A 27,815-nucleotide genomic window follows, 5' to 3' on the forward strand; every position below is an offset into this window, starting at 1 on the left:
CTGAGATCATAGATATGCTAATTACCATGATATGATCACTATACATCATATATTGAAACATAATTATGTACCACTTCAATATGTGCAATCGTTATGTGAATTAAAATTTATCTTGTTTTAATGTGCATTAAATTAATTTCACTAAGAACTGCCCTCTCTCCCCTTCATGCTGAGATACAATAAGCCAAGGCAGATACATCAATTATTCCTTTTCTTTTCATTTATTATCAGGCCAAGAAATATCAATGTACAGCCCTTTGGAGTTTAGGTATCTAAATTATGTGGAATTCATTTCATTAGTTTATTTTGTAAGCTGTCAAATAAAAGTTAAACAACAATTAAACAGCATTTACAATTCACTAAAACTGAAGTCATAAAGATCCTACATGTTCCATGTAAATGATGAGAGGTCATAAAATCTGGTAATTTATGAATGCCTTGGTTTTCAGACATAGTTTTTCTAAAAAAATTGATGTACTAATCAAAAATGGCACTTATTTAATGTTTCAATTTAAAAACTCTCAATGTAAAACTAAGTTTCAGTAAAAATGAAAAAGCTCATTGTGGAGTCAAGATGGCAGAGAGGAGATAGGGTTGACATGTAGCTCCCACATGGACATAGTGTGTGGAAACTCACAATGTGAACTTTTAGTCCAAGAACCACCACAGGAGTATACCTGGAAAATTGAAAGAATTCACAGATCCTTCAAAAGAAGTGGCAGGCCACTGCAAATTCTACAAGACAGGCCATAAAGTCTGGGGCTCTCTGGTAAGCGCTATCTCCTAGCTGGAGGTCAATCAATTTGGGAAATTACAACAACTCATAACAGAACAATCCTGTTCAAAGGAGAGAGAAGACAATAGCTAATTCCACTGCTACAACATCCTGGCTAACCAGTATTCCTCAATGTGTCTACATGACTACTTTACTGCTGGCATAACCAGTATTCAAGAAAGCCAGCATACTCAACATATCTAAAACCAGGGATTCTCACACAGTCTATGTCATACCCCTGCCACCTCCACCAGAGCACGTGCTGTTATCCACATCTGGGAGACCTGAAAATGATCACATCACAGGACTCTTCACAGATATTTCCTAGCACTAGCACAGAACCTAGTAGCCCTGCTAGGTGGCTAAACCCAGAGGAGCAATAACAATCAATGAAGTTTGGCTCAGAGGAAGCCCCATCCCTAGGGGAAGAGGAAATGCATCACATCAAGGGATCACCTGTGGGACAAAAGAATCTGAACAGTGGCCCTTGAATTCCAGATTTTTCCACTGAAATAGGCTACTCAAATAAGAAGGAATCAGAAAAGTAATTCTGGTAATATGACAAAACAAGATCAAAACTAAGAAGAAATCTCTGATTTGCCTGATAAAGAATTCAGAAAATTGATTATTAAACTTACTGTAGGAGATACCAGAGAAAGATGAAAACCAATTTAAAGAAATTAAGAGGCCGGGCACGGTGGCTCACACCTGTAATCCCAGCACTTTGGGAGGCCAAGGCGGGTGGATCATGAGGTCAAGAGATTGAGACCAACCTGGTCATCCTGGTCAACATGGTGAAACCCCATCTCTACTAAAAATACAAAAAATTAGCTGGGCATGGTGGCGCGTGCCTGTAATCCCAGCTACTCGGGAGGCTGAGGCAGGAGAATTGCCTGAACCCGGGAGGTGGAGGTTGCGGTGAGCCGAGATGGTGCCATTGCACTCCAGCCTGGGCAACAAGAGCGAAATTCTGTCTCAAATTAAAAAAAAAAAAAAAAGAAATTAAGAAAAGAATACAGGATATGGATGAAAAATGCTCCAGAGAAATAGATACCATAAAGAAAACACAATTATAACTTCTGGAAATGAAAGACACACTTAGGGAAATGCAAAATGCACTGGAAAATTTCAACAACAGAACTGAACAAGTAGAGGAAAGAACTTCAGAGCTCAAAGTCAAGATCTTCAAATTAACCCAATCAGACAGAGACAAAGAAAAAGAGTTTTGAAAAAATGAACCAAGCTTCCAGGCCGGGAGTGGTGGCTCAAGCCTGTTGTAATCCCAGCACTTTGGGAGGCCGAGGTGGGTGGATCATGAGGTCAAGAGATCGAGACCATCCTGGTCAACATGGTGAAACCCCATCTCTACTAAAAATACAAAAAATTAGCTGGGCATGGTGGTGCATGCCTGTAATCCCAGCTACTCAGGAGGCTGAGGCAGGAGAATTGCCTGAACCCAGGAGGTGGAGGTTGCAGTGAGCCGAGATCGCACCATTGCACTCCAGCCCAGGTAACAAGCATGAAACTCCATCTCAAAAAAAAAAAAATGAACAAAGCTTCCAAAAAACTTAGGATTATGGTAAACAGCCAAACCTAAGAATAACTGGTGTTCCTGAGGAAAAAGAAAAATCTAAAAGTTTGAAAAACATGTTTCAGGGAATAACCAAGGAAATCTTCCCTGACCTCAATAGATAGCTACACTTCCAAAAACAAGAAGCTCAAAGAACACTAGGGAAAGTTATTGCAAAAAGATCATCACCCTGGCACATAGTCATCAGGTTATCTAAAGAAAGACCCTTGAGAGCTGTGAGGTAAAAGCCAGTGGTAATCTGTAAAGGAAAACCTACCAGGTTAACAGAAGATTTTTTAGCAGAAACCCTACAAGCCAAAGGGATTAGGGTCCTATCTTTAGTGTCCTCAAACAAAATAACTGCAAACCAAGAATTCTGTATCCAGCAAAACCAAGCTTCAAAAATGAAGAGATAAAGAATATTTTAAATGTTGAGAGAATTCATCAATACCACACCGGCACTACAAGAAATGCTAAAAGGAGATGTAAATCTTGAAACACCCCTTGTAATGCACCAAAAAAAAAAACCTCCTTGAAGCATAAATCTCACGGGGCCTATAAAACAATAACACAGTGATGAAAAAAAAGGAAACAAAGTATATTCTCTGGGAGGCTGAGCTGGGTGGATTACTAAGTCAGGAGTTCAAGACCAGCCTGGACAAGATGGTGAAACCCCGTCTCGACTAAAACTACAAAAATTAGCTGGGTGTGGTGGCAGGTGCCTATAATCCCAGCTACTCAGGATGCTGGGGCACGAGAATCACTTGAACCTGGGCAGCAGAGGTTGCAGTGAGCCAAAATCATGCTATTGCACCTCAGCCTGAGTGACAGAGTAAGACTCCATCTCAAAAAACAAAAGCAAAAACAAAGTATTCAGGCAATAATTAGTATGATGAATAAGGCTCCACTTAAAAGCTACAGAATGGCAGAATACATATAAATCCACCAACCAAGTATATGCTATCTTCGAGAGACTTACCTAATGCATAAGATTCACATAAACTTAAGGTAAAGTGTTGGAAAAGATATTTCGTGCAAATGGAAATGAAAAGTAAGCAGGAGTAGCCATTCTTACAACAGACAAAAGAGACTTTAAAGCAACAATTTAAAAAAGACAAAGAGGGACATCATATAATGATGAAAGGACTACTCCAACAGGAAAATATCACAATCCTAAATATATATGTACCTAACACAGAGCTCACAAATTTATAAAACAATTATTAATAGATAAAAGAAATGAGATAGATAGCAACACAATAATAGCAGGGGACTTCAATACTTAGCTGACAGCACTAGACAGGTCATTAAGAGAGAAAGTCAACAAAAAAAATAATGGACTTCAAATGGACTTAAAAGATATTTAAAAAACATTCTACCCAACAACTGCAGAGCATACATTCTTTTCATCAGCACATGGAGCATTCTCCAAGATAGACCATATGGGAGTCCACAAAAAAGTCTCAATAAAATTAAAGAAAATCAAAATTATATCCAGTAACTTCTCAGACCACAAGATAATAAAACTGGAAATCAACTAAAAAAAAAAACCCTCAAAACTAAACAAATACAGACAAATTAAAATTAAATACTCTGCTCCAGAATGATCTTTGGGTAAACAATGAAATCAAGATAGAAATTTAAACATTCTTTGAACTAAATGATTAATAGTGACACAACATATTATAACTTCTAGAGCACAGCAAAAGCAGTCCTAGCAGGAAAGTTCATAGCATTAAATGCCTACATCAAAAAGTCTAACAGAGCACAGACAGACAAAATAAGGACACAACTCAAGGAACTAGAGAAAGAACAAACTAAATCCAAACCTAGTAGAAGAAAAGAACTAAATAAAATTGAAACAAACAAAACACACAAAAATCTCGATGAAACAAAAAGCCTTTTTTTAAAAAGATAAGCAAAATTGATAGTGCTACTAACCAAGAAAAGAAAAGAGAAGATCCATATAAGCTCAATTTGAATTGAAATGGGAGATATTCCAACCAATACCACAAAAATACAAAAGATCATTCAAGGCTACTATAAACATCTTTATGCATGAAATTTAGAAAATCTAGAGTAGATAGATAAATTTCTGAAAATATACAACCCTCCTAGATTAAATCAGGAAGAAATGGAAACTCTGATCAGACCAATAATGAGTAGCAAGATTGAAATAGTAATTTTAAAGACTGCCAAGAAAAAAAAAAAGTCTAGGACCAGAATGTCTGAATTATGTCAGACATTCAAAGAAGAACTGGTACCAACCTTTCTGAAACAATTCCAAAAGATAGAGAAAGAGGGAATCCTCCCGAAATCATTAAATGAAGCCAGTATCACCCGACTACCAAAACCAGAAAAGGAGAGAACAACAAAAGAAAACTACATACCAATATTCCTGATGAACACAGATGCAAAAGTCCTCAATAAAATACTAGCAAACTGAATCCAACAGTGTATCAAAAAAAATAATCCACCATGATCAAGTGAGCTTCATACCAGACATGCAGGAATGATTTAGCATACACAAGTCAATAAATGTGAGACACCACATAAACAGAATTTCAAAAATCATATAATCATCTCAATAGATGCAGGAAAAGTAATAAAATCCAACATCCCTTTACAATTAAAACCCTCAGCAAAACTGGCATAAAAGGGACATACCTTAAGAAATAAAGCCACAGGCAACATTATACTGAATGGGGAAAAGTTGAAAGCATTCCTCCTGAGAACTAGAACAAGACAAAAGATGCCCACTTTGACAACTTCTATTCAACACAGTACTAAAAAATTCTAGCCAGAGCAATCAGACAAAAGAAAAAAATAAAGGACATCCAAATTGGTAAAGAGGAAGTCAAACTGTCACTGTTTGCAGATGATATGATCGTTTACTTAGAAAACACTAAATACTCACTCAAAAAGCTCCTAGATGTGACAAATAAATTCAGTAAAATTTCAGGATGCAAAATGAATGTACACAAATCAGCAATACTGCTGTACACTAACAACAAAACTGAGAATCAAAGCAAAAACTCAGCCTCTTTTATAACAGCTCCCCACCCCCACAATAAAATACTTAGGGAGCTGAAATATCTCTACAAAGAAAACTACAAAATATTTCTGAAAGAAATCATAGATGGCACAAATGAATGAAACACATCCCATGCTCATGGATTGGTAGAATCAATATTGTGAAAATGACCATACTGCCAAAAGCAATCTACAAATTCATTGCAATTCCCATCAAAATACTATCATCATTCTTGACAGAACTAAAAAAAAAAATCCTAAAATTTAAATGAAACAAACAAAAAAAAGAGCCTGCATAAACCAAAGCAAGACTAAGCAAAAAGAACAAATCTGGAGGCATCGCATTACCTGACTTCAAACTATACTACACTGCTATAGTTACCAAAACAGCATAGTACTCATATAAAAATAGGCATGTAAACAAAAGGAACAGGATAGAGAACCCAGAAATAAACACGAATATTTACAGGCAACTGATGTTTGACAAAGCAAACAAAAACATAAAGTAGGGAAAGGACACCCTATTCAACAAATGGTGCTGGGATAATTGGCAAGCCACATCTAGAAGAATGAAACTGGATCCTCATCTCTCACCTTATATAAAAATCAATTCAAGATGATTCCAAGACTTTAAGATCTGAAACCATAAAAATTCTAGAAGATAACATTGGAAAAACTCTTCTAGACATTCACTTAGGCAAAGAGTTTATGACCAAGAATCTAAAACCAAATGCAACAAAAACAAAGGTAAATAGATGGGACCTAATTAAACTAAAGAGCTTCTGCACAGCAAAGAAATAATCAGCGAAGTAAACAGACAACCCACAGAGTGCGATAAAATCTTTGCCATCTGCACATCTGACAAAGGACTAATATCCAAAATCTATAAAGAACTCAAATCAGCAAGAAGAAAACAAACAATCACATCAAAAAGTGGGCTAAGGACATGAATAGACAATTCTCTAAAGAAGATATACAAATGGCCAACAAATATATGAAAAAATGCTCAACATCACTAATGATTAGGGAAATGCAAACCAAAACCACAATGTGATACCACCTTACTCCTGCAAGAATGGCCATAATTAAAAGATTTTTTTTAAAAAAATGGATGTTGGCATGGATGTGGTGAAAAGGGAACACTTTTACACTGCTGATGGGAATGTAATCTAGTATAACCACTGTGGAAAACAGTATGGAGTTTCCTTAAAGACTTAAAACTAGAACTACCATTTGACCTGGCAATCTAACTACTGGGTATCTACCCATAGGAAAAAGAAGTAATTATATGAAAAAGACACCCACACACTCATGTTTATAGCAGAATTAGCAGTTGCAAAAAGACAGAACCAGCCTAAATGCCATCAACCAATAAGTGGATAAAGAAAATACATGTATATATATATCACTTATATCATATAGATACATATATCATATATATCAACAAACCAGCCCTAGAATGGCAGAGTGCTCCTGTGATAAATATTATGATATATATAACATATATCATATGATATATATATATATATATTGCATGGAATATATATATATGCATATGTATATATATAGCATGGAATACTATTGAGCCATAAAAGGGAATAAAATAATGGTATTTGCAGCAACCTGGATGGAGTTGCAGACCATTATTCTAAGTGAAGTAACTCAGGAATGGAAAAGCAAACATCATATGTTCTCACATGTGGGAGCTAAGCTATGAGGATGCAAAGGCATAATGACATAATGGACTCTGGAGACTTGGGGGAAAAAGGTTGGAGGGAGATAAGGGATAAAAGACTACACATTGGGTATAGTGTACACTGCTTGAGTGATAGGTGCAAGAAAATCTCAGAAAATCTCAGTCCACTAAAGGACTTTTTCATTCAACCAAACACCACCTGTTTCCTCAAAACTACTGAAAATAATAAATAAATAAAATGAAATAACGTTTTTAAATGAAAACACTATACCAGGATATAGTTATCAGTTCTTATATAACAAATAATTTCATTCAAACCAATATTTATTGTATGTACATCCAATACCTGAATCATATATCTCTAAAAAATAAGAACAGATGCACACAACTTATACTTAAATATTAGGATACTCTCGTGAGTTATGGGTCACAAGTTTTAGAAAAGCACAGTGGCTCATTTTTTTTTATATATATATTACATGGCCTTTCTCTCAACTTGGTAGCTTTTTAATATTTAACTTGACTTGGATGAGCATGTAGTAGTAAATTTAACTCCCCCAAGCCACTTTCACTAGGTTTGCTGACAGTAGTTAAAAGTCCTAGACAATCAAGCTCTTTACTCCTTATTTGTAATTGCATATTTTTACATATTTTTCCTTTCTATATTGGGAGCTAGATTAATATACCTTACTATGTACTTAAATTTTTTTTAAATTCATCTATGAAGATGATTGCTTTTGAAAGCTGGATCTGGCCACTGCACTCCAGCCTGGGTGACATGGTGAGACTCCATCAAAAAAACAATAATGATAACAATTTTTAAAAATAAAGAAAGCTGGATCTAAAATATTTAAATAAACATTTAAATACTAAAATATTTAAATAGTCTTTGAAATGAATTTTCTATCTAATCCAACATAATTATAAGAATATTTTTCGCCACACACAGTGACTTATGTCTATAATCCCAGCACTTTGGGAGGCTGAGGCAGGCAGATCACCTGAGGTCAGGAGTTTGAGACCAGCCTGGCCAACATGGTGAAACCCTGTCTTTACTAAAACTACAAAAAAATTAGACAGGCCTGGTGGTGAGCTCCTGTAATCCCAGCTACTTGGGAAGGTAAGGCAGGAGAATCACTTGAATCTGGGAAGCAGAGGTTGCAGTGAGCCCAAATTGCACCACTGCATTCTAGCCTGGGAGGCAAAGTGAAACTCCATCTAAAAATAAAAAAAAAAGAGTATTTTTCTATGCTACATTTCATTGTAAACAAAAAGTTGAATTCTTTTAAAAAATTGCCTAACACATGCTACTTCAAGGACTACACATATTTAATAGGTAAGGACTTAAGATACCTTCCAAAAAGACTACATCCTTTCCAGGATAACATTTCTCTTTTTAGTAGTTAGTTTGATGTCTTAGGTTTAAATATTTATGTATATGAACATTAAAACAATAGTTTTCAAAATGTTAATCTGTATATAGTGACACCAGAAAATGCTGCATCAAGCCAAAGTCTCATTGAATTCGTTTTTATTTTTGTTTTTTTTTTAATCCCTGCTGTTTTACTCTTTCTCTCAACAGTGGTTGGTAACCATTCTTATATATTTAACATTAAGGAGATCTAATATCCACGATCCAAAATCCATAGTAGCTGCTTCTCTCATCTTAGGGCAAGGGGTAGTCTTAGGAGTAAATACTAAATCCACAATGGTGAATAATTTTCATGAATATGAAAATTCCCTCTCTGCCCTCCACTGCATTTGACACTTTATTATTCACAATCACAAAACTAAAAGCTCTGATAAAAAGTGAAATTATCAACTGTCCCTTGTGCATAGTGACAACAAAAACACTGAAAACACTGAAATAATATAAATGAAGTGAAAACATTTCAAGGTCTATTGCATTTCAAATCGAAATAATCTTAAGTAAAAGAAAAAGAAACAAAAACCTCCACGTATAGAAATTACATGTCCAGGTATATATCCAAATATAAACATGCATGTCAATTATTTGGTGTTATTTCTGGGTTCTCTATTCTGTTACATTGGTCTGTATGTCTATTTTTACACAAGTACTTCACTGTTTTGGTGACTACAGCTTTATATTAAACTTTGAAGTCAGGTAATGTGATGCCTCCAGATTTGTTCTTTTTGCTTAGTCTTGCTTTGGCTATACAGGATTGTTTTTGGTTTCATATGAATTATAGAATTTTTTTGCTAAATCTGTGAAGAATGATGGTGGTATTTAATGGGAATTGCTTTTGGCAGTATGCTCATTTTCACTATATTGATAATAACCATCAATGAGCATGGGATGTGTTTCCATTTGTTTGTGTCATCTATCATTTCTTTCAGTGGTGTTTTGTAGTTTTCCTTGTAGAGGTCTTCCACCTCCTTGGTTAGGTATATTCCTAAATACTTTATATTTTTGCAGCTATTGTAAAAGGGGTTGAGTTCTTGATTTGATTCCTCACTTTGCTGCTATTGGTGTATAGAAGAGCTACTGATTTGTGTACAGTAATTTTGCAACCAGAAACTGCAGCATTGTTTTATCAGTTCTGAGAAATTTCTGGAGGAGTCTTTACAGTTTTTGATGTAAATGATCGTATCATCAGCAAATAGTGACAGTTTGACTTCCTCTTTACCGATTTGGATGCCCTTTATTTCTGTCTCCACTCGCATTCTCCCAGCTAAGACTTCCAGTACTATGTTGAAGGGGAGTGGTGAGAGTGGGCATCCTTGTCTTGTTCCAGTTCTCAGAGGGAATGCTTTCAACTTTTCCCCATTGAGTATTTTGATGGCTGTGGGTTTGTCATAAATGGGTTTTATTACAATGAGGCATATCCCTTGTATGCCAATTTTGCTGAGAGAGTTTTAACCATAAAGGGAGGCTGGAGTTTGTTGAATGCTTTTTCTGCATCTATTGAGATGATCATATGATTTTTATTTTTAATTCTGTTTATGTGGTGTATCACATCTATTGACTTGTATATGTTAAACCATCCCTGCATCCCTAGTATGAAACCCACTTGATCATGGTGGATTGTCTTTTTGATATGTTGTTGGATTTGGATAGCTAGTAATTTATTAATGATTTTTATCATCTATGTTCATTAGAGATATCAGTCTGTAGTGTTCTTTTTTGGTTATGTCCTTTTCTGGTTGTAATATTAGGGTGAGGCTAGTTTCATAGAATTATTTAGGGAGGCTTCTCTTTTTCTATATCTGGAATAGTGTCAATAGGATTGGTACCAATTCTTCTTTGAATGTCTGGTAGAATTCTGCTGTGAATCTATCTGGTACTGGATTTTGTTGTTGTTGTTCTTCTTAATTTTTAGTTACTATTTCAGCATCGCTGCTTGTTATTGGACTGTTCAAGGTATCTAATTCTTCTTAATATAAGATGAAGGGTTGTATCTTACCAGGAATTTATCCATCTCTTTTTGGTTTTCTAGTGTATATACATAAAGTTGTTCAGAGTAGCCTTGAATGATCTTTTGTATTTCTGTGGTGTCAGTTGTAATATCTCCCATCTTGTTTCTTATTGAGGTTATTGGGATTTTCTCTCTTCTTTTCTCAGTTAATGTTGCTAATGATCTATCAATTTTGTTTATCTTTTCAAAGAACCAGCTTTTCCTTTCATTTATCTTTTGTATTTTTGTTGTTGTTTCATTTTCAATTTCATTTATTTCTGCTCTGATCTTGGTTATTTCCTTTCTTCTGCTGGGTTTGGGTTTGGTTCGTTCTTGTTTCTCTAGTTCCTTGAGGTGTGATCTTAGATTATCAGTTTGTGCTCTTTCAGTCTTTTTGATGTAGGTGCATAAGGCACATCACCTTTGCTATATCCCAGAGGTTTTGATAAGTTGTGTCACTACTGTCATTCAGTTCAAAAAATTTTTAAATTTCCATCTTGATTTCATTTTTGACCCAATGATCATTCATTGTTCTTGAGCAAATAGCTAGGTGTGGAATTGCTGGCTGGTATAAGTGTATACCTAACTTTGTAAAAACCTACCAGACTGTTCTGAAAAGTGGTTGTGCTATATTGCATTCTGATCAGCAAATAAAGGTGAACGTCAGTCCATATGTTTGTCAATGCATAATAGTATCAGTCTTTTGAATTTCAGCCTTTTTAACAGGTGTACAGTGGAACCTCATTGTGGATTTAATTTGCCTGCCCCTAATAACTAATAACTTTAAGCAGCATTTCATGTTTAATAGTGTATCTCCTTTGGTGAACTGTCTCTTTAAGTGACTTGCACATTTTAATAGGATTTGCACATTCCACAAATGTTTTAACTTTTGATGCAGTTTATCATTATTTCCTTTTACACTTTTTGCTTTTGTGCCCTGAGAAATCTTTAAATGGTTAAATTACATTTTTTTAAATTCATTTAGGGGGTATATATGCAGATGTGTTACATGGATATATTGTGTAGTGGTGGGATTTAGGCTTCTAGCATACTCATCACCTTAACAGTAAACATTGTGCCCAAATTAGATAATTTTTCAATCTTCATCCTCTTCCAATCCTCCTCTTTTAGAGTCCTCAGTATATGTTACCTAAAGTTTCCCTCTGTATGTCCATGGATACCCATGTTTAGCTCCCACTTATATATGAGAACATGAGGTATTCAGTTTTCTATTTCTGAGTTATTTCACTAAACCTAAAGTTATAAAGATTTTTGCCTGTCTTCTAGAAATCTTAGTGTTCTAGCTGCTGCAATTAGGTCTTGTGATCAATTTTAAGTTAATATTTATGTATACTGTGAGATGAAGGACAAGGCATTTTTTGGTTTGTTTTTTGTTTCCATTTTGTTTTCAATGAGACTATCTAATTTTTCCAGCAACATTTGTTGAGCAGACTATAATTTCCTCCACTGAATTACCTTGGTACCTTTATTTTAAAAATCAATTATTTATATCTGTGCAGGTCTATATTGCAACTTTCTATTATGATCCATTAATCTATATTACTATTCTCATACCTCAACCAGACTGCCTTGATTAGTGATGCTTTCATGCAGGGAATGTCCTCAAAATTTTCTTTCCACAACAATATCTACAAAATAACATGCTAAAATTTTTACTAGGGTTATGTTTAATCTACAGACTAATTTAGGGAAAAGTGAAATCTTAACAATATTGAATATTATGATATATTGAACATGGGCTACTTCCCTCGTTGAAATTGTATTTACATTCTGTCAGCAATATTTTGTGGTTTTAAGTATGGAAGTCTGCAATATATTGTTAGATTTATCTTTAAGTATTTAATCTTTTGGATGCTGTCATCAATGTTATTTTCAATTATTTATGTTGTTAGTATATAGATTCTGATTTCTGCATATCAACTTCATCTCCTGTAACCTAATTGGACTTAGTTATCAGTTAAGGTAGCATCTTTTGTAGATTCATTAAGATTTTCTACATAGTCATCTGTGTGTTAATGATCATGTTGTCTATGAATAAAGAGTTTCACCTCTTCGTTTTCATTCTATGGGCTTTCCATTAGTTATTACAGGCTCAGTGAACTAGCTATGGCCTCTGGTACGATCTTGAATGGAGGTGGTGAGGGTAGAGATATTTGCATTGTTCTTAATACCAAGAGAATAAAGTGTTAGGTCTTTCACCATTAAGTACATTATTAGCTGTAGGTTTCGCTTAGATGCTATTTATTATTTCATTGAGGAAGTTCCCTTCTATTTCAAGTTTCCTGAGAGCTTTTTTAAGAAAATCTACATCTGTTGAGATAAACGAATAACTTTTACTTTTTTCCTATTAGTGTGAAAAATTCCATTGTTTGATTTATAAACATAAAATCAAACAATAAATGTAAACTGGCCATTGGATTTATAATCTAATTTGGATTTCTTTATCTACATTCATGAGGAATATTGGTTTGTGACAGTTTGTATTTTAATGCCTTTTAACAATTATATTATCATAACAACATTGGCTTCATAAAAAGTAGTTGAGAGGTATACCATCTTCTATGTTCGAAAAGAGTCTATGTTGAGTTCGTATTATTTCTCCATCTAATGCTTGGTAAGATTCACCAGTGAAATAACAATTTTCTTTCTAAGAGGATCTTAAATCTAAACTCATCTTCATGTATACACATAAACCATTTTTTCTTGAGTAAGCTTTGGTAAGTTTTTCATAGCACAGTCTTCCAAAAAATTTAAACCATTTAAATTGTTGTATTCACTGGCATAAAGTTCTTCATAATATTGGTTAATCCTTAAAATATCTATGGAATATGTGATTGATTACACCTTTTCATTCTAACTTGCATCTTTGTTCTTTTTATATCAAATAAGTCTGACCAAAGATATATCAATCTTATTTATCTTTTCAAAACTGACTTTTAAAATTTACTTTGTCTAATATTAATGTAACCACACTAGTGCTCTTTTGATAATGTTAGCATGATCATTTTTTTCTATCCCGTTACTTTTAACCTACTTGAGGCTTACTTTCTAAAAATCTAATATGACAATCTCTGCCTTTAAATTGGTCATTAGACCATTTACATTTAAGAAAATTCCTGATAAGTTTGGGTTGAAATCTACCGTTGTGCCCTTAGTTTTCTACACATCTCTTCACTTTCTGTTCACTTACTTTCTTTTTATGGATTAAGTACTTTTATAATTATGTTTTATCCTTGTTGTATAACTCTTTGTTGCTGTAACTTTCTGCTGGGGTTTCTTCAGTGTTTATTTATGTCTTATAACATACTTCTTCAATTTACTGCAGTCTGTCTTCAAGTAGTTTAATACCACTTCATGCATAGCATAATCACCTAACAAAAGTATACTTCCATTTTGTCACAAAAGCCAACATGTTATTGTTCTAAATTTCACCTCTCAATGTTGTAAATCTCAAACAACACAGTCATGATCTTTGTTTTAAAAAGTTAATAATCCCTTAAATAATATATTTTTTAAATGTAGTCTATATTTACCCACATATTCATAATTTCCATTTCTTTTCATTTCTTTGTGTAGGCCTAGAATTTCATTTTATATGATTTACATTATTAAAGACTTCCCTTAACATTGTTATAATAGCATTCTCCAGGTAATGAATTCTTTCAGCTTTAGTATAGAAGAAAAAGTCTTCATTTCATCTTCAATTCTGAAGGCTATTTTCTTGAGTATAAAATTCTAATTTTTCTTTCAAAACTTTTAAATTATCCACTTTCCTTGGTGATTCATTATTTCTATTGCAAAGTCTCCTGTATTCTTATCTTTGGTTCACTATACACTATATGTCTTTCTTCTCAGAATGCTTTTATAATTTTCTTCTGTACTACTGATTTCAAGTACTTTGATTATGATGTCTCTTCATTTAGTTTTCATCATGTTCCCTCTGTTTGGGATTTCCTGAATGTCTTGGATCTGTGATATTATAAATCTTTAAAATTTCATCAAAGTTGAAAAATTTTCAGCCATCATCTGTTCAGTTATCTTTTCTAGCAGCTCTCTCATTCCAATCCTTTTGAGATTCCCAAAGCGTATATTAGTAGCTGATAACTGTGCCACAGCCTCTTGAAGTTCTGTTCATCCTTTCCTGTCTTTTACTTCTGTGTTTAAAGTTTGATACTTCCTATGTAGTATGCCTTAAAATTAACTAATTGAATCTGCTATTAATCCCATCCAATGTACATTTCATAATACATGTTTCACTTTAGAAGCTGGAGTGGAATCTTCTTTTTATCTTTTGTGTATCTACTTATTATACTCAGCCCTTTCACTACCTTACTGTATTTTGGAAATCTAATTATAAGAACTAGTTCAATGTTTTAATCTACTGCTTTTATTTCTAACATTGTTGAATCAGTTTCAATTAATTTTTCCGCTGGTTGTGATTCATATTTTCCTTATTCTCTGCATGCCCATCAATTGCTGACTACATGCCAGATATAAGGATATTTTTTGTAATGCAATAAATATTCTTAAATATTCCTCTGAGATAATTAAGGTACTCAAAATAGATCTTTTTGAAGCTTGCTTTTAAGGCTTTTGAATGTGAGATCAGAGCTACATTTTGTTTAAGACTAACTTGTATTAAGTTTTAAAAATTTTTATTGATATAAACCTGTACATATTTATAGGATAAAAGTGATATTTTCTTACATTCTATACTGTGTAATGACTAAATCAGGGTATTTGGAATGTTCATTACCTCTACTATTTATCATTTCTATATGCTGGGAACATTTCAAGTGCTCTCTTCTAGCTATTATGAAATATACAGATGTTGTTGTTAACTACAACCACCCTATTCTTCTACTGAACATTAAAACTTATTCCTTCTAGGGAACTGTATTTTTGTACACTTTAACCAACGTCTCTTCATCTACCCAACCACACCCCCACACTCCTCCCAGATGCTGGTAACTATAGTCCTACTCTCTACCTACACAAGATCAACATTTTTAGCTCCTACATAGGACTGAGAATATATCCTATTTGTCTGTGTCTGGCTTATTTCAGTTAACATAATGACCTCCAGTTCCCATCCATGTTGCTACAAATTACATGATTTTACTCTTTTTCATGGCAAAATAGTATTTTACTGTGTATACATATATATATATATATATATATATATATATATACCATTTTTTAAAAATCCATTCATCCTTTGATGAACATTTAGGTAGGTGATTCCCTATCACTGCTATTGCATAGTGTTGCAATAAACATTGTGATGCTGCCATCTCTTTCACATACTGATTAATTTTCTTTAAATAAATACCTAGGACTTCCAGATAATTTGGTAGTTCTATTTTTACTTTTTTGAGAAATATCCTTACTGTTTTCCATAATGACTGTATTAATTTATATCCCCAGCAGTGGTGGGTAAGAGTTCCTTTTTCTCCACATCCTTGTCAGCATCTGTTATCTTTTGTCTCTTTAATAACAGCCATTCTAATTGGGGTGAGCAGATATCTCATTACAGTTTTATTGTGCATTTCTCTGATGAGTAGTGAGTTGAGCATCTTCACATATATCTGTTAGCCACTTCTATGTCTTATTTTGAGAACTGTCTATTCATATCTTTTGCCCACTTCTTAATGAGATTTTTTTTACTGTTGCATTGAGTTCCTTCAGTATTCTGGATACTAGAATCTTGTTGGATGAATAGTTTATAAATATTTCTCCCATTCAATATGTTGTCTCTTCATTCTGTTGTTTCCTTTGCTGTGCAGAAGTGTTTTAGATTAATATCATCCCATTTCTCTATTTTTTTATTGCCTGTGCTTCTAAGGTCTTAGCCATAAAATATCTGCCTAGACCAGTGTCCTGCAGTGTTTTCTTTATGCTTCCTTCTAGTTGTTTTGCAGATGTGGGGCTTACATTTCAGTCTTTAATCCATACTGAGTTGATTTTTATACACAGTGAGAGATAAGGGTCCAGTGTCATTATCCTACAAACAGATAAGCAATTTTCCTACCACCATTTATTGAAGAGGGTGCCCTTTCCCCAATGTATGCTCTTGGTGTCTTTGTCAAAAATCAGCTGGCCATAAATGTGTGAATTTGTTTCTGGGTCCTCTATTCGGTTTTATTGGTCTATGTTTCTGTTTTGATATCAATATCTGTTCTGGTTACTACAGCCTTGTGATACACACACACACACATACACTCTCTCTCTCTCTAATTAATTAGTATTTATTTATTTATATTATACTTTAGGTTCTGGGGTACATGTGCAGATTTGTTACACAGCTATACATGTACCATGGTGGTTTGCAGCACCCATCAACCTGTCATCTACATTAGGTATTTCCCCTAATGTTATCCTCTCCTAGCCCTCCACACCTCAACAGGCCCCAGTGTGTGATGTTCTCCTCCCTGTGTCCATGTGTTCTCATTGTTCAATTCCCACTTATGAGTGAGAACATGCAGTGTTTGGTTTTCTGTTCTTGTGTTAGTTTGCTGAGAATAATGGTTTCCAGCTTCATATATGTCCCTGCAAATGTCATGAACTCATCCTTTTTTAGAGCTGCACAGAAGTCGCTCTGCTTCAATTTTTTGGAATAGTCTGAGGAGAACTGGTGTTAGTTCTTGCTTGCTAGAATTTGGCATTTAAGTCATCTGGTCCTGGACTTTTCTTTGTTGAGAAACTTTTTATTACTGATTCAATCTCTTCACTTATGATTGGTCTGTTACAGTTTTCTATTTCTTCCTGATTCAACCTTGGTAGGCCGTATATATGTACCCAGAAATTTATCCATTTTCTCTAAATTTTCTAGTTTGTTTAACTTGATTTATTTTTAACAGTTCTTCCTTTAGCTTATCTATCCTCTCATAAATTTTATTTATATACAGCAAGAAGGAGCTAGTGACACTTTCAACACTATGGCTTGAAATCTTATGAGTTAAATGTCCCAGTCAGTATTTTACTTCTCACATTACTAGAGGTAAGTTTTGTTAAACTTTCTGTTATTACTTAATGAAGATCCTCTTTCTTCCTTTTTTTTTTTTTTTGAGATGGAGTTTCACTCTTGTTGCCCAGGCTGGAGTGCAGTGGTATAATCTTGGCTCACTGTAACCTCTGCCTCCCAAGTTCAAGTGATTTTCCTGCCTCAGCCTCCCAAGTAGCTGGGATTACAAGCATGTGCCACCATACCGGGCTAATTTTGTTTTTAGTAGATGGGGTCTCACCATGTTGGTCAGGCTGGTCTTGAACTCCTGACCCCAGGTGATCCACCTGCCTCCTCGTCCCAAAGTGCTGGGATTCCAGGCATGAACCACTGTGCCCAGCCCAATTTTCAACAACATTTACAGTTTTCTTCTTTAAGCCCTCACCAGCTGCCTTCTAAGAGGCCATCAGTTTTCTCCCAAAAATCATTATAAGGTCTTTTTTGGCTTTTACTAATACTCTCTTCACAGTCCTTGCAGCCTCACTAACAGTTCAGTCCCAAAGCTACACCCACATTTTCAGTTTTTTGTTAAACTGTAGCCCACATTCAGGTACCAAAATATGTATAAGTTGTGGCTACTGATACAAATTACCCCAAAACTTATAAACATGTATTATCTTTCATAGTTTCTGGGAGTCAAGAATTCAAGAGAGGCTTGTCTGTTCAATTGTGGCTTGGTGATTCTAACAAAATTCAATCAGGCATCTGAATGCTGGAATATCTTCAAAGGTGCCTCCCCATATGACTGGTTAAGTTAGTGCTGGTTGCTGGCAGGCCAAACGTCCTCCCTGTGTGGGCATCTTCAAAAGGGAATTTGAAGGCATTCTTGATATGGCAGCTATATTTCCCTAGAATTGGTGATCCAAAATAGCAGGGTGAAAACCACAGTGACTTTCATAACCTAGCTCAAAAGTTACAGATCATTACTTTCATATTCATATCATCATACTAGTACTAGACAGGAATTAATAGTGTAGGAAACCCAAAAAAGAATCAATAACCAGGAGGAAAAGATCAGAAGAGGAACAGTAAATGAATGCTATGTAGAAAACACAGTACTTGAGATAGAGTAAACTGGAGTTTCGATGACATAAATATGAGAAAAGCTCATTCATTGAAGAAGTGATATTTGAACTGAGACTTGATAAGGTGGAACCAGCCAATTATAAGTCATGTGATACAGAGGTTTTTTGCGGGGAAGGGATGAGGCAGGAATATGAGGCGGAAGACAAGGAATGGCACAAATAAAGGATAATACTTGGAGTATATTAAATTTGATGTGCCTTTTAGAATGCCACATGAAGATGTCAAGTAGGAAGCTGGATATACTATTCTTAAGCTCTGGGCAGAGAGAATGGAGCTAGAGATAAAAACAGAAAATGGAGAATAAAGCATGAACAGTTAAAATAAGCCATGCCTGAAAAAAAAAAGATAATCTGGAAGAGAAAATTGAAGAAACTTAGTACATACTAGCAAAAATTCAAACAGATGGAGCTCCTGAGAGAAAAAAAAATATTCTAGAGGATATGCCCAGAAAAGCTAAGCCCCATTTAATTCTGGTTTGAGAAGAGAGGCCAAAGACAATCCAGAAGAAATTAAGCAAATAACCAAAGCATAATAGAAAATTTCCCAAACCCAAGTCTTCAAACTGAATCCCAAGCAGAATTACAAAAACCAAATAAGCAAACACAGATCTAGTTACAACCTGATAAAAACTACAAAAACTCAATTATGAGAGAAAAAAATCCAAAAGAGAGAGTAAAAAGGAAAATACTATAAAGGACCACAAACATAACAACATGAAACTTTTCATTACTAACTGTAAATATTAATAGGCAATAGGGGTATATGGAAATCAAAGCAATCAGATTCCACTATACATCTATTTGAAGAGTCAAAATTCAAAACACTGACAACAAATGCTGGCAGGGATGTGGAGCGATGAGAACTCTCACTCACTGCTGATGGGAATACAAAATGGTACAGCCACTTTGAAGACGGGTTGCGGTTTCTTACAAAACTAAACACATACTTACCACATGATATAGCAATTGTGCACCATGCTTGGTATTTACCCAGTGGATTAGAAACTTATGTCCACACAAAAACCTGCACATGAAGCTGGGTGCAGTGGCTCACACCTGTAATCTTAGCACTTTGGGAGGCCGAGGTAAGCGGATCCCTTGAGGTCAGGAGTTCAAGACCAGCTTGGTCAACATGGCAAAACCCGTCCCTACTAAAAATAAAAAAAATAACTGGGTGTGGCAGGCAGTGCATGCCTGTAATCCCAGCTACTTGGGAGGCTGAGTCAGGAGACTTGCTTGAACCCAGGAGGCAAAGATTGCAGTGAGCCAAGATTGTGCCACTGCACTCCAGACTGAGCGACAGAGCAAGACTCTGTCTCAAAAAAAAAAACCTGCACATGGAAGTTTACACAGGTTGAGCATAACAAATGAAAATATATGAAATCCAAAATGTTCAGAACACTCAAAACTTTTTGAGCACTGACATATTTACTCACTGGAGCATTTAAGATTTTGAATTCTCACATTAGGGATTCTCAGCTACTAAGTATATAATGCAAATATTCCAACATTAAAAAAAAAATCCAAAATCGGAAACACTCTGGCTCCAGGCATTTCACATAAGGGATACTCAACTTATACTAGAGTTAAACAGAATAATATCAATTTCTTTTTCCATGATAGCCCTTCATATATTTGAAAACTGTAATTATGTCCTTCCATGAGGGTAGTGATGAACAGAACAGACTAAGAAGACATTTGAAATTTGTACAAGGCTGAATGTAATAACACAAGATTATGCAGTCAACAGTCAGAAGGAAAAAAAGGAATGGCTATGGTTTCATGTAACAACAAATTATTTTCCAACTGAGAAATGTTCTTATGAGTTGAATGTACATCTTACCTATTTCATTTTTAAATTTAAAGTCTAATGGGCAGCTTCAAAACCAAGTTCTATATTGACAGGGGAAAGTGCTGTCTTAAGAACACACTGTGATCTTCAAAAAGACAATCACATTTACTGAATGGGCCCACCCACGCAACTCAGAGAGCACCACACAGTTCTGCAATTATTTTACATACTTTTCTCAAGGCTGTGAATATTCTAGAAACATCAACATAGCACCCTTAGAAGTAGTTTAGGTTGTATTCCTTAAAGCATCCCTTTAGCATTAGAAGGTGATTTACAATTGAAAAAGTCTAAAGTCTAAAACTTAAATTCATGCTTTCACAAAATAAAACATGCAGCAATAATATCCTAATATTTTTGTCTATATAGCAATGTCAACTCATTAATATTTTCAGAATATTTAGCAGTTTCATTTTCAGAATATTCAGCCACTTTCATCATTACACACACTAAATAATGTTTCCTTAATGTTTCTTAAACAAGATGTATGGAAAAGTATATGATATAAGCAATAGTTAAATAAGTAACATATAAGCAAAAAATACCTGATTTCAAATGCTAACTTCCTCTAGCTCAAAACTGCTTTCTTTCTTGTTTTCCAATATACGATGTTCACTATCCCAAGTCTGAATATAAATTTCAAGGTCCAAAAAAAAAAATGCCCTAAATCCATTAAGTTGGAAAAGTTATAATGCATCAAATATTGGTCCTCGCTGATTTCTTAAAATAATACATACATTTAAAAAATATACTTTTCCTTATGCAGTGTGATTGTTTAAAAAACATACATCATTGAATATATGTACAATCATTTCAAGTATTGTATAACTATTTTTCTTAAAAGGATTTGAAATTAAAGCTAGAAATTCTATCTTCCTGGAAATCACAGTATTTTAAAAAAATATGAAGACAAGTACTTTAAATTCCATTTTCCATTTAAATGATTTAAATTCTATTTTCATAAACTAATTATAATACATATAAAAAAATTTCAAACTAAATGCAAAGTTTTACCATTCAGATAAAATTGTCATTGTAGTTATATTTATTTGCAGGTTAAACTATAGAAAACTAAAATTCACTAAAGTAACAACATGGTAAATATTAGAAGGCACATATTTACCTGACATTGCCCTTGGTGTTTCTGAGAACTGTTGCTGCAAAATTCTGTGTTACACCCACCAAGCTGATTCCATCCACTTCTACAATCTGGTCATTGACTTGTATTCTTTGGAAAGAGGAAAAAAATACCCATAATTAATTTACATAATAATGCAACATCATTTCCAAAAATGAGTTGACAAAATATGTGATTTTTAACATACTATTTTGATCCAAAATCTTTTACCTAAGGTCAGCCCTGCTCTCTCTACCAGTGGGTTTTGTGGATTCAACAAATTGTGGATATAAAATATTTGGAAAAATTAAAAAATAGTAATACAATAAAAAGTACAAATTTAAAAAACTTTATACCATTTACATTATATTACATATAATCAGTAATCTAGAGATTATTTAAACTATTTGAAAGGATGTACAGAGGTTATATGCAAATATTATTTCTATACTATACTGTAAGAGACTTGAGCATTCGCAGATTTTGGTATCCACTGAGGTCTTATAAAGAATCCCCTGTGGATCCTAGGGATGACTATAGAAGCTCCCGACCTTAATCAAATGCTTAAGGTTTTAAAAAGACTATTTCCATTAAAAATTGGGCAAAAGATGTGAACAGACATTTCTCAAAAGAAGACATACATTATCTTTAGCCATTCCACTAGGTGTGCAGTGATATTTCATTAGTTTTAATCTTCATTGCTCTCATGTTTAATATATTTTCACATACTATTGACCGGTCATATGTTTTCCACGTTGAAGTGGCTGTTGAATCTTCTGCCCATATTTTAACAATTCAGCCATTATTCTTCTTGTTGTTATTAGCATTCTTCCTATTCTGGATACAAGTTCTTGTATATATTTGCAAATATTATCTCCTTATCTATGGCTTTACTTTTCATTTCTAAACCATTTCTCTCAAAGAACAAAAGTTTGGATTTAATAATGTTCAACTTCTCAGTTTTTTCTTTCACAGTTTGTGTGTCCTGTTTAAGAAATCTTTGTTTAACAATGATTTTATAATGATTTCACCACAGTATTCTTTCAGAGGTTTTATACTATTAGCTTTATGTTGAGATCTATAATTAATTTTGAATTAACTTTGTATATGATATGAAATAAGTTTTGTGGTCCAAGTTTTTATTTCTCCATACAGATATCTAATTGTTCTAGCACTTTGTTGAAAAGACTATACTTTTTCCAATGGAATTATCATTATACTTTCATTGAAAGTCAACTAACTACCATACGTTTTCATCTATTCCTTTTTTTTTCTATTACATTGATCTATATTTCTATACCAAAGTCATACTGTCCTGATTACTGAAGCTTTATAACAAGTCATGAAAAATCAAATAAGGTCAGTCCTCTAACTTTGTCCTTCTTTTTCAGAATTGATATCCTAGGTCCTTTGCATTTCCATATGCATTTTAAAACCATCTGATCAATTTCTCCCCAAAACAAAACCCAAAAAAAGCATACTACAATTTTGATTGGGATTTTATTGACTCTACAGATCAATAAGAGAAAATTTCACATCTGAAAGGCAGTGAGCCTTCTGTTCTTTAAACATCATGCATGTTTTCATTTCTTTAGTGCCAAATATCATACTGCCATCAAACCCTAATTTCATTTCAAACAGACTTAATTTTTTTCGAGCAGCATCCTCACATTAACTAAAAGCTTTAAGGAAAGCCACACTCTAAAAAGACATATCTTTTATAAAACTTTGCCTATTAGTCTTTTCTCTACCCCTTAAAAGGCTCTTCTTGAAGGTCCAGCTCAAATAACTTCTCTTTGAAGTTATCTGCTTATCCAAGCCTATGATCTTTACCATCTTTTGAACATTTTCTATATCACTGTATACCTCAACTTAACATTACATGTTACCAGATATTGTTTGATATTTCTTGATGTGTAGGTCTCCTTAAGCAGACAAATTGCAAACATCTTGGGTCTTATAGCTAAACCCAGAGCAATAAATATGTTTTCCTAATCTTATTAAGCTATTTTAGGAAAAGAAAGAAATTTCTTTTATTTGTGGTTTTATTTTCTGGATGGGACAGAAGTTAGCGTGTCAAATATTAGGAAAGCATTCCTGATACATACTTGTTGATGAGACTTAAAAGAACCAGTGTCCTGCTGAGTTCTCTGTCATTGTGTATATGCCATTATATTCTCCTAGCCAATCATCACTTAAAACATTGTTTTCTCAGAGATTATCTAGAAAACATCTTTCCATAGCCAAGACAATCCTAAGCAAAAAGAACAAAGCTGGAGGCATCACGCTACCTGACTTCAAACTATACTACAAGGCTACAGTAATCAAAACAGCTTGGTACTGGTACCAAAACAGAGATATTGGCCAAGGGAAAAGAACAGAGGCCTCAGAGGCAACAGCGCACATCTACAACCATCTGATCTTTTACAAACTTGACAAAAACAAGCAATGGGGAAAGGATTCCCTGTTTAACAAATGGTGTTGGGAAAACTGGCTAGCCATGTGCAGAAAGCTGAAGCTGGACCCCCTCCTGAAACCTTACACTAAAATTAACTCCAGAAGGATTAAAGATTTAAACATAAGACCTAACACCATAAAAAACCCAGAAGAAAACAGAGGCAATACCATTCAGGACATAGGCATAGGCAAGGACTTCATGATTAAAACACAAAAGGGAATGGCAAGAAAAGTCAAAATACACAAATAGGATCTAATTAAACTTAAGAGTTTCTGCATAGCAAAAGAAAAAATCATTAGAGTGAATCGGCAACCAACAGAATGGAAAAAAAATTTGCAATCTACCCATCTGACAAAGGGCTAATATCCAGAATCTACAAAGAACTAAATCAGATTTACAAGAAAAAAAACAAACCTATTCAAAAGTGGGTGAAGGATATGAACAGACAGCTTTCAAAAGAAGACATTTATGAGGCCAACAAACATGAAAAAATGCTCATCATCACTGGTCATTAGAGAAATGCAAATCAAAACCACATTGAGATACCATTTCATGCCAGTTAGAATGGCGATCATTAAAAAATCTGGAGACAGATGCTGGAGAGGATGTGGAGAAATAGGAATGTGTTTACACTGTTGGTGGGAGTGTAAATTAGTTCAACCATTGTGGAAGACAGTGTGGCAATTCCTCAAGGATCTAGAACTAGAAATACCATTTGACCCACAAATCTCATTACTAGGTATATATCCAAAGCATTATAAATCATTCTATTACAAAGACACATGCACACGAATGTTCATTGCAGCACTGTTTATAATATCAAAGACCTGGAACCAACCCCAATGCCCATCAATGATAGACTGCACAAAGAAAATGTGGCACATATACACCATGGAATACTATGCAGCCATAAAAAAGGATGCGTTCATGTCCTTTGTAGGGACATGGATGAAGCTGGAAACCATCATTCTCAGCTAACTGACACAAGAACAGGAAACCAAACACTGCACGGTCTCACTCACAGGTGGGTGTTGAACAATGAGAACACATGGGCACAAGGAGGGGAACATAACACACTGGGGCCTGTTGGGGTGTGGGGGATGGGGATGCACAGCAGGGGGTAGGGTGGTTGGAGAGGGATAACACTGGGAGAAATGCTTGATGTAGGTGACAGGGGGATGAGGGCAGCAAATCACTATGGCATGTGTGTACCTAAGCAACAATCCTGCAAGATCTGCATATGTACCCAGAACTTAAAGTACAATTAAAAAAATAAAATAAAATTATATGATCTTAAGACCATTTTTAACTTTATGTCTTTGTGCTTGTTTACATATAACTTGTATAATTTTATTTATTTATGTTTTTAATTTTAAGACAAGGTCTTGCTATATTACCCAGACTGGTCTCAAACTTTTGGGCTCCAGCAATTCTCCCACCTCAGCCTCCCCAGTAGCTGAGACTATAGGTGCATGTCACTGTGACCAACCACATAATTTAATATTTAGTTGTATTGCTTTATAAAAGTTATGTTGTGTAGAGATGTGTTAGAGGCAGAGACTTTGTGCTATATGTTGATTTGAGACTAAATGCATGAAATTATGCCTTTTATTTCTAACTTATTCATAAAATAAAATAGAATGCTATGAAATTAATATGTGCTCAACAGATTATTTGGTAGTGACAATTCATCAATGTTTTGAAGGACAAACCACTACAAATGGCAATTCTGCCAAGTAACTTTCATGACACTACAAGTTGGCTGACTTAGGGACAAACATAGAAGATAAAGGTAAGAAGAAATTCTTTATCTTTCAAATATTTAATTTAAAATTTAATTTGTATTTTGAAAGCCAAACTAAAGTTGAGTTATGGCATTTAAAGGATGAACAAAATTGGCTTCCCAGTTTAAAAAAAAAAAAGGGAAAGCTGAAAGCTTAATCTCTCAAACAGAAAAATAATCATTGTCACACTTTCATAAAGTGAAAGGATAATAATGCAACTTTAATAAGGCAAGAGTACTTGAGAAGGCAAATAATTTTTAAAGGACAAAAATTTAAGGATGAGTAAGAGGAGTACTAAATAATAGATTATAAAAACACTTTGAAAACAGTTTTTTTAAAGAAACTAATATTTACAGAGCTAGTATTTACTGGGAAAAAAATAAAAGCAAAATATAGGTTTGTACACTATCAATAGATAAAGTTATCAGAAGTGAAAGGAAACTAAGGTGATAACTGCCGTAACGAGCAGAAATAAAGAAACAACTAGGTCAAAAAAATTCTGAAAATAAGCATCCTGTCAGAATGATTCCAGTAAAATGCAATGAAACAAGTACTACTGAAGGGACTAAGTAATAAGAAGAAAGACCACAAAAATGCTGGAAAAATACAAATCGAGAAAATAATATGCTTGATTCATTGGTTTGGTTGATTCATCTAGTTAGTAATCTAGCAAAAGTGATTTGATGTTGTTGACTATAGCAAAAGGATAGAGAGAGTTACTGGTATACAAATTTGAGTAAGACATGGTCTCTGTTTGAGAATACCATACACATACACAAATACACACATGTACACATACTTGTACATGTATGTGTATACACATATATAGAATATGTGTTGTAGGCACTGGAGACATGAGAGTGTGATAAGCTATAAAAAACATTGTAAGTGTGCTAAGAAAGGTATGAATAAAATAGGTTGATGTTAAGAGGAGGGGGTGCTGATTCTTTAAAGTGAAGATCAAACTGAACAAGAGCAACAAAAACACAGAAAATAGATGGATTCAGAAGTTATGGTGTTTTCCCAAACAACACAAGAAAATCATTAGCCCTAATGTATAATACTGTTTTTTTTAAAAAAAGCAAATGGTAACATGACCCTCACGAAGACCAGAGATTATTGAAAATTGCCTTTAAGAAAAGTAATAGAGGGGACTCAAGATGGCGCTGTGAGAACAACCCAGGATTGGAGTTCTTCTCGTTGAATCCGCAAACGGTGAGTCAGAGCGGCATTTCCAGACTGATCTTTGTTGCCCACAGAACGGGGAAACTCCCAAGTATAAAAAAGACACGGGACGCCAGGCAGTAGGTCTGCCTGGCGAAGCCGGCAGCCGAGGCGGCGGCGGCCGGCCCTACCCAGCAATCCCCACAGGGCGCGCTTGTCCGGGTGCCCTGTTGAACCGGCAACCTGAGACTTGAGAGGGCTGGACTTGAGACTGAACGAGACTTGGACAGTAGGCCAGCCCAGGGGATTGCAGGGATTGGGATACCCAGTGGGACGAACAAAACCGCGATTTCAAACTATCCCGAGCAGACGGTCCGAGATGCTCTGTGGGAGAGGGGCATCCACCACTACTGAGGCAACCTGCCCCAACTGAGATACATGCCCACTGCTGACGCAGCCAGCCGTTGCCGAGGCAACCCGTCCCTACTGAGATACACGCCCTCTGCTGACGCAGCCTGCCGTTGCTGAGGTAACACGCTACAACGAAGAGACTCCGCCACAGGGCGTGGCAGAGACCACAGCAGAGCCGGCAGGAACAGCGCGAATCACACAACAGCAGGGCGGAGCCTCGGCAGCCAAACAGTGGCTAGTCTGCCTTCTAGCTGGGCAGGACACCTGATCAGACATCCAAAAATAAAGCCCAAACCCCTCAACACAGAGCATTTGAGAAAAAAAAAAAAAAAGAGGGTTTTTTAATGAGCTCTGTTGCAGCAGAATAAAACATAGCAGCCTAACAGCCCTGAATGAACAACAGAGTGCACAGCTCAGCAATTAAACCCCTATA

The 27,815-nt window shown here is 34.9% G+C and overlaps 1 protein-coding gene across 36 annotated transcripts in view; it reads right to left on the reverse strand.

Annotated features, from left to right (window-relative positions):
* The window catches only part of PPP1R9A (protein phosphatase 1 regulatory subunit 9A), a 370,852-nt gene that overhangs the window by 118,686 nt on the left and 224,351 nt on the right, over positions 1–27,815 (reverse strand). For all 36 annotated transcript variants that reach the window (XR_013523941.1, XM_035253851.3, XM_035253841.3 and 33 more), the window contains one exon: positions 21,572–21,676. Coding sequence is in view for 35 of the 36 variants with exons in the window: in XM_035253851.3 (XP_035109742.3) it covers positions 21,572–21,676 (105 nt within the window). In the remaining variant the exon portion in view is untranslated. The remainder of the gene's footprint in view (positions 1–21,571; positions 21,677–27,815) is intronic.

This window comes from Callithrix jacchus, chromosome 11, assembly GCF_049354715.1.
Source record: "Callithrix jacchus isolate 240 chromosome 11, calJac240_pri, whole genome shotgun sequence".
Lineage (NCBI taxonomy): Eukaryota > Metazoa > Chordata > Mammalia > Primates > Cebidae > Callithrix > Callithrix jacchus.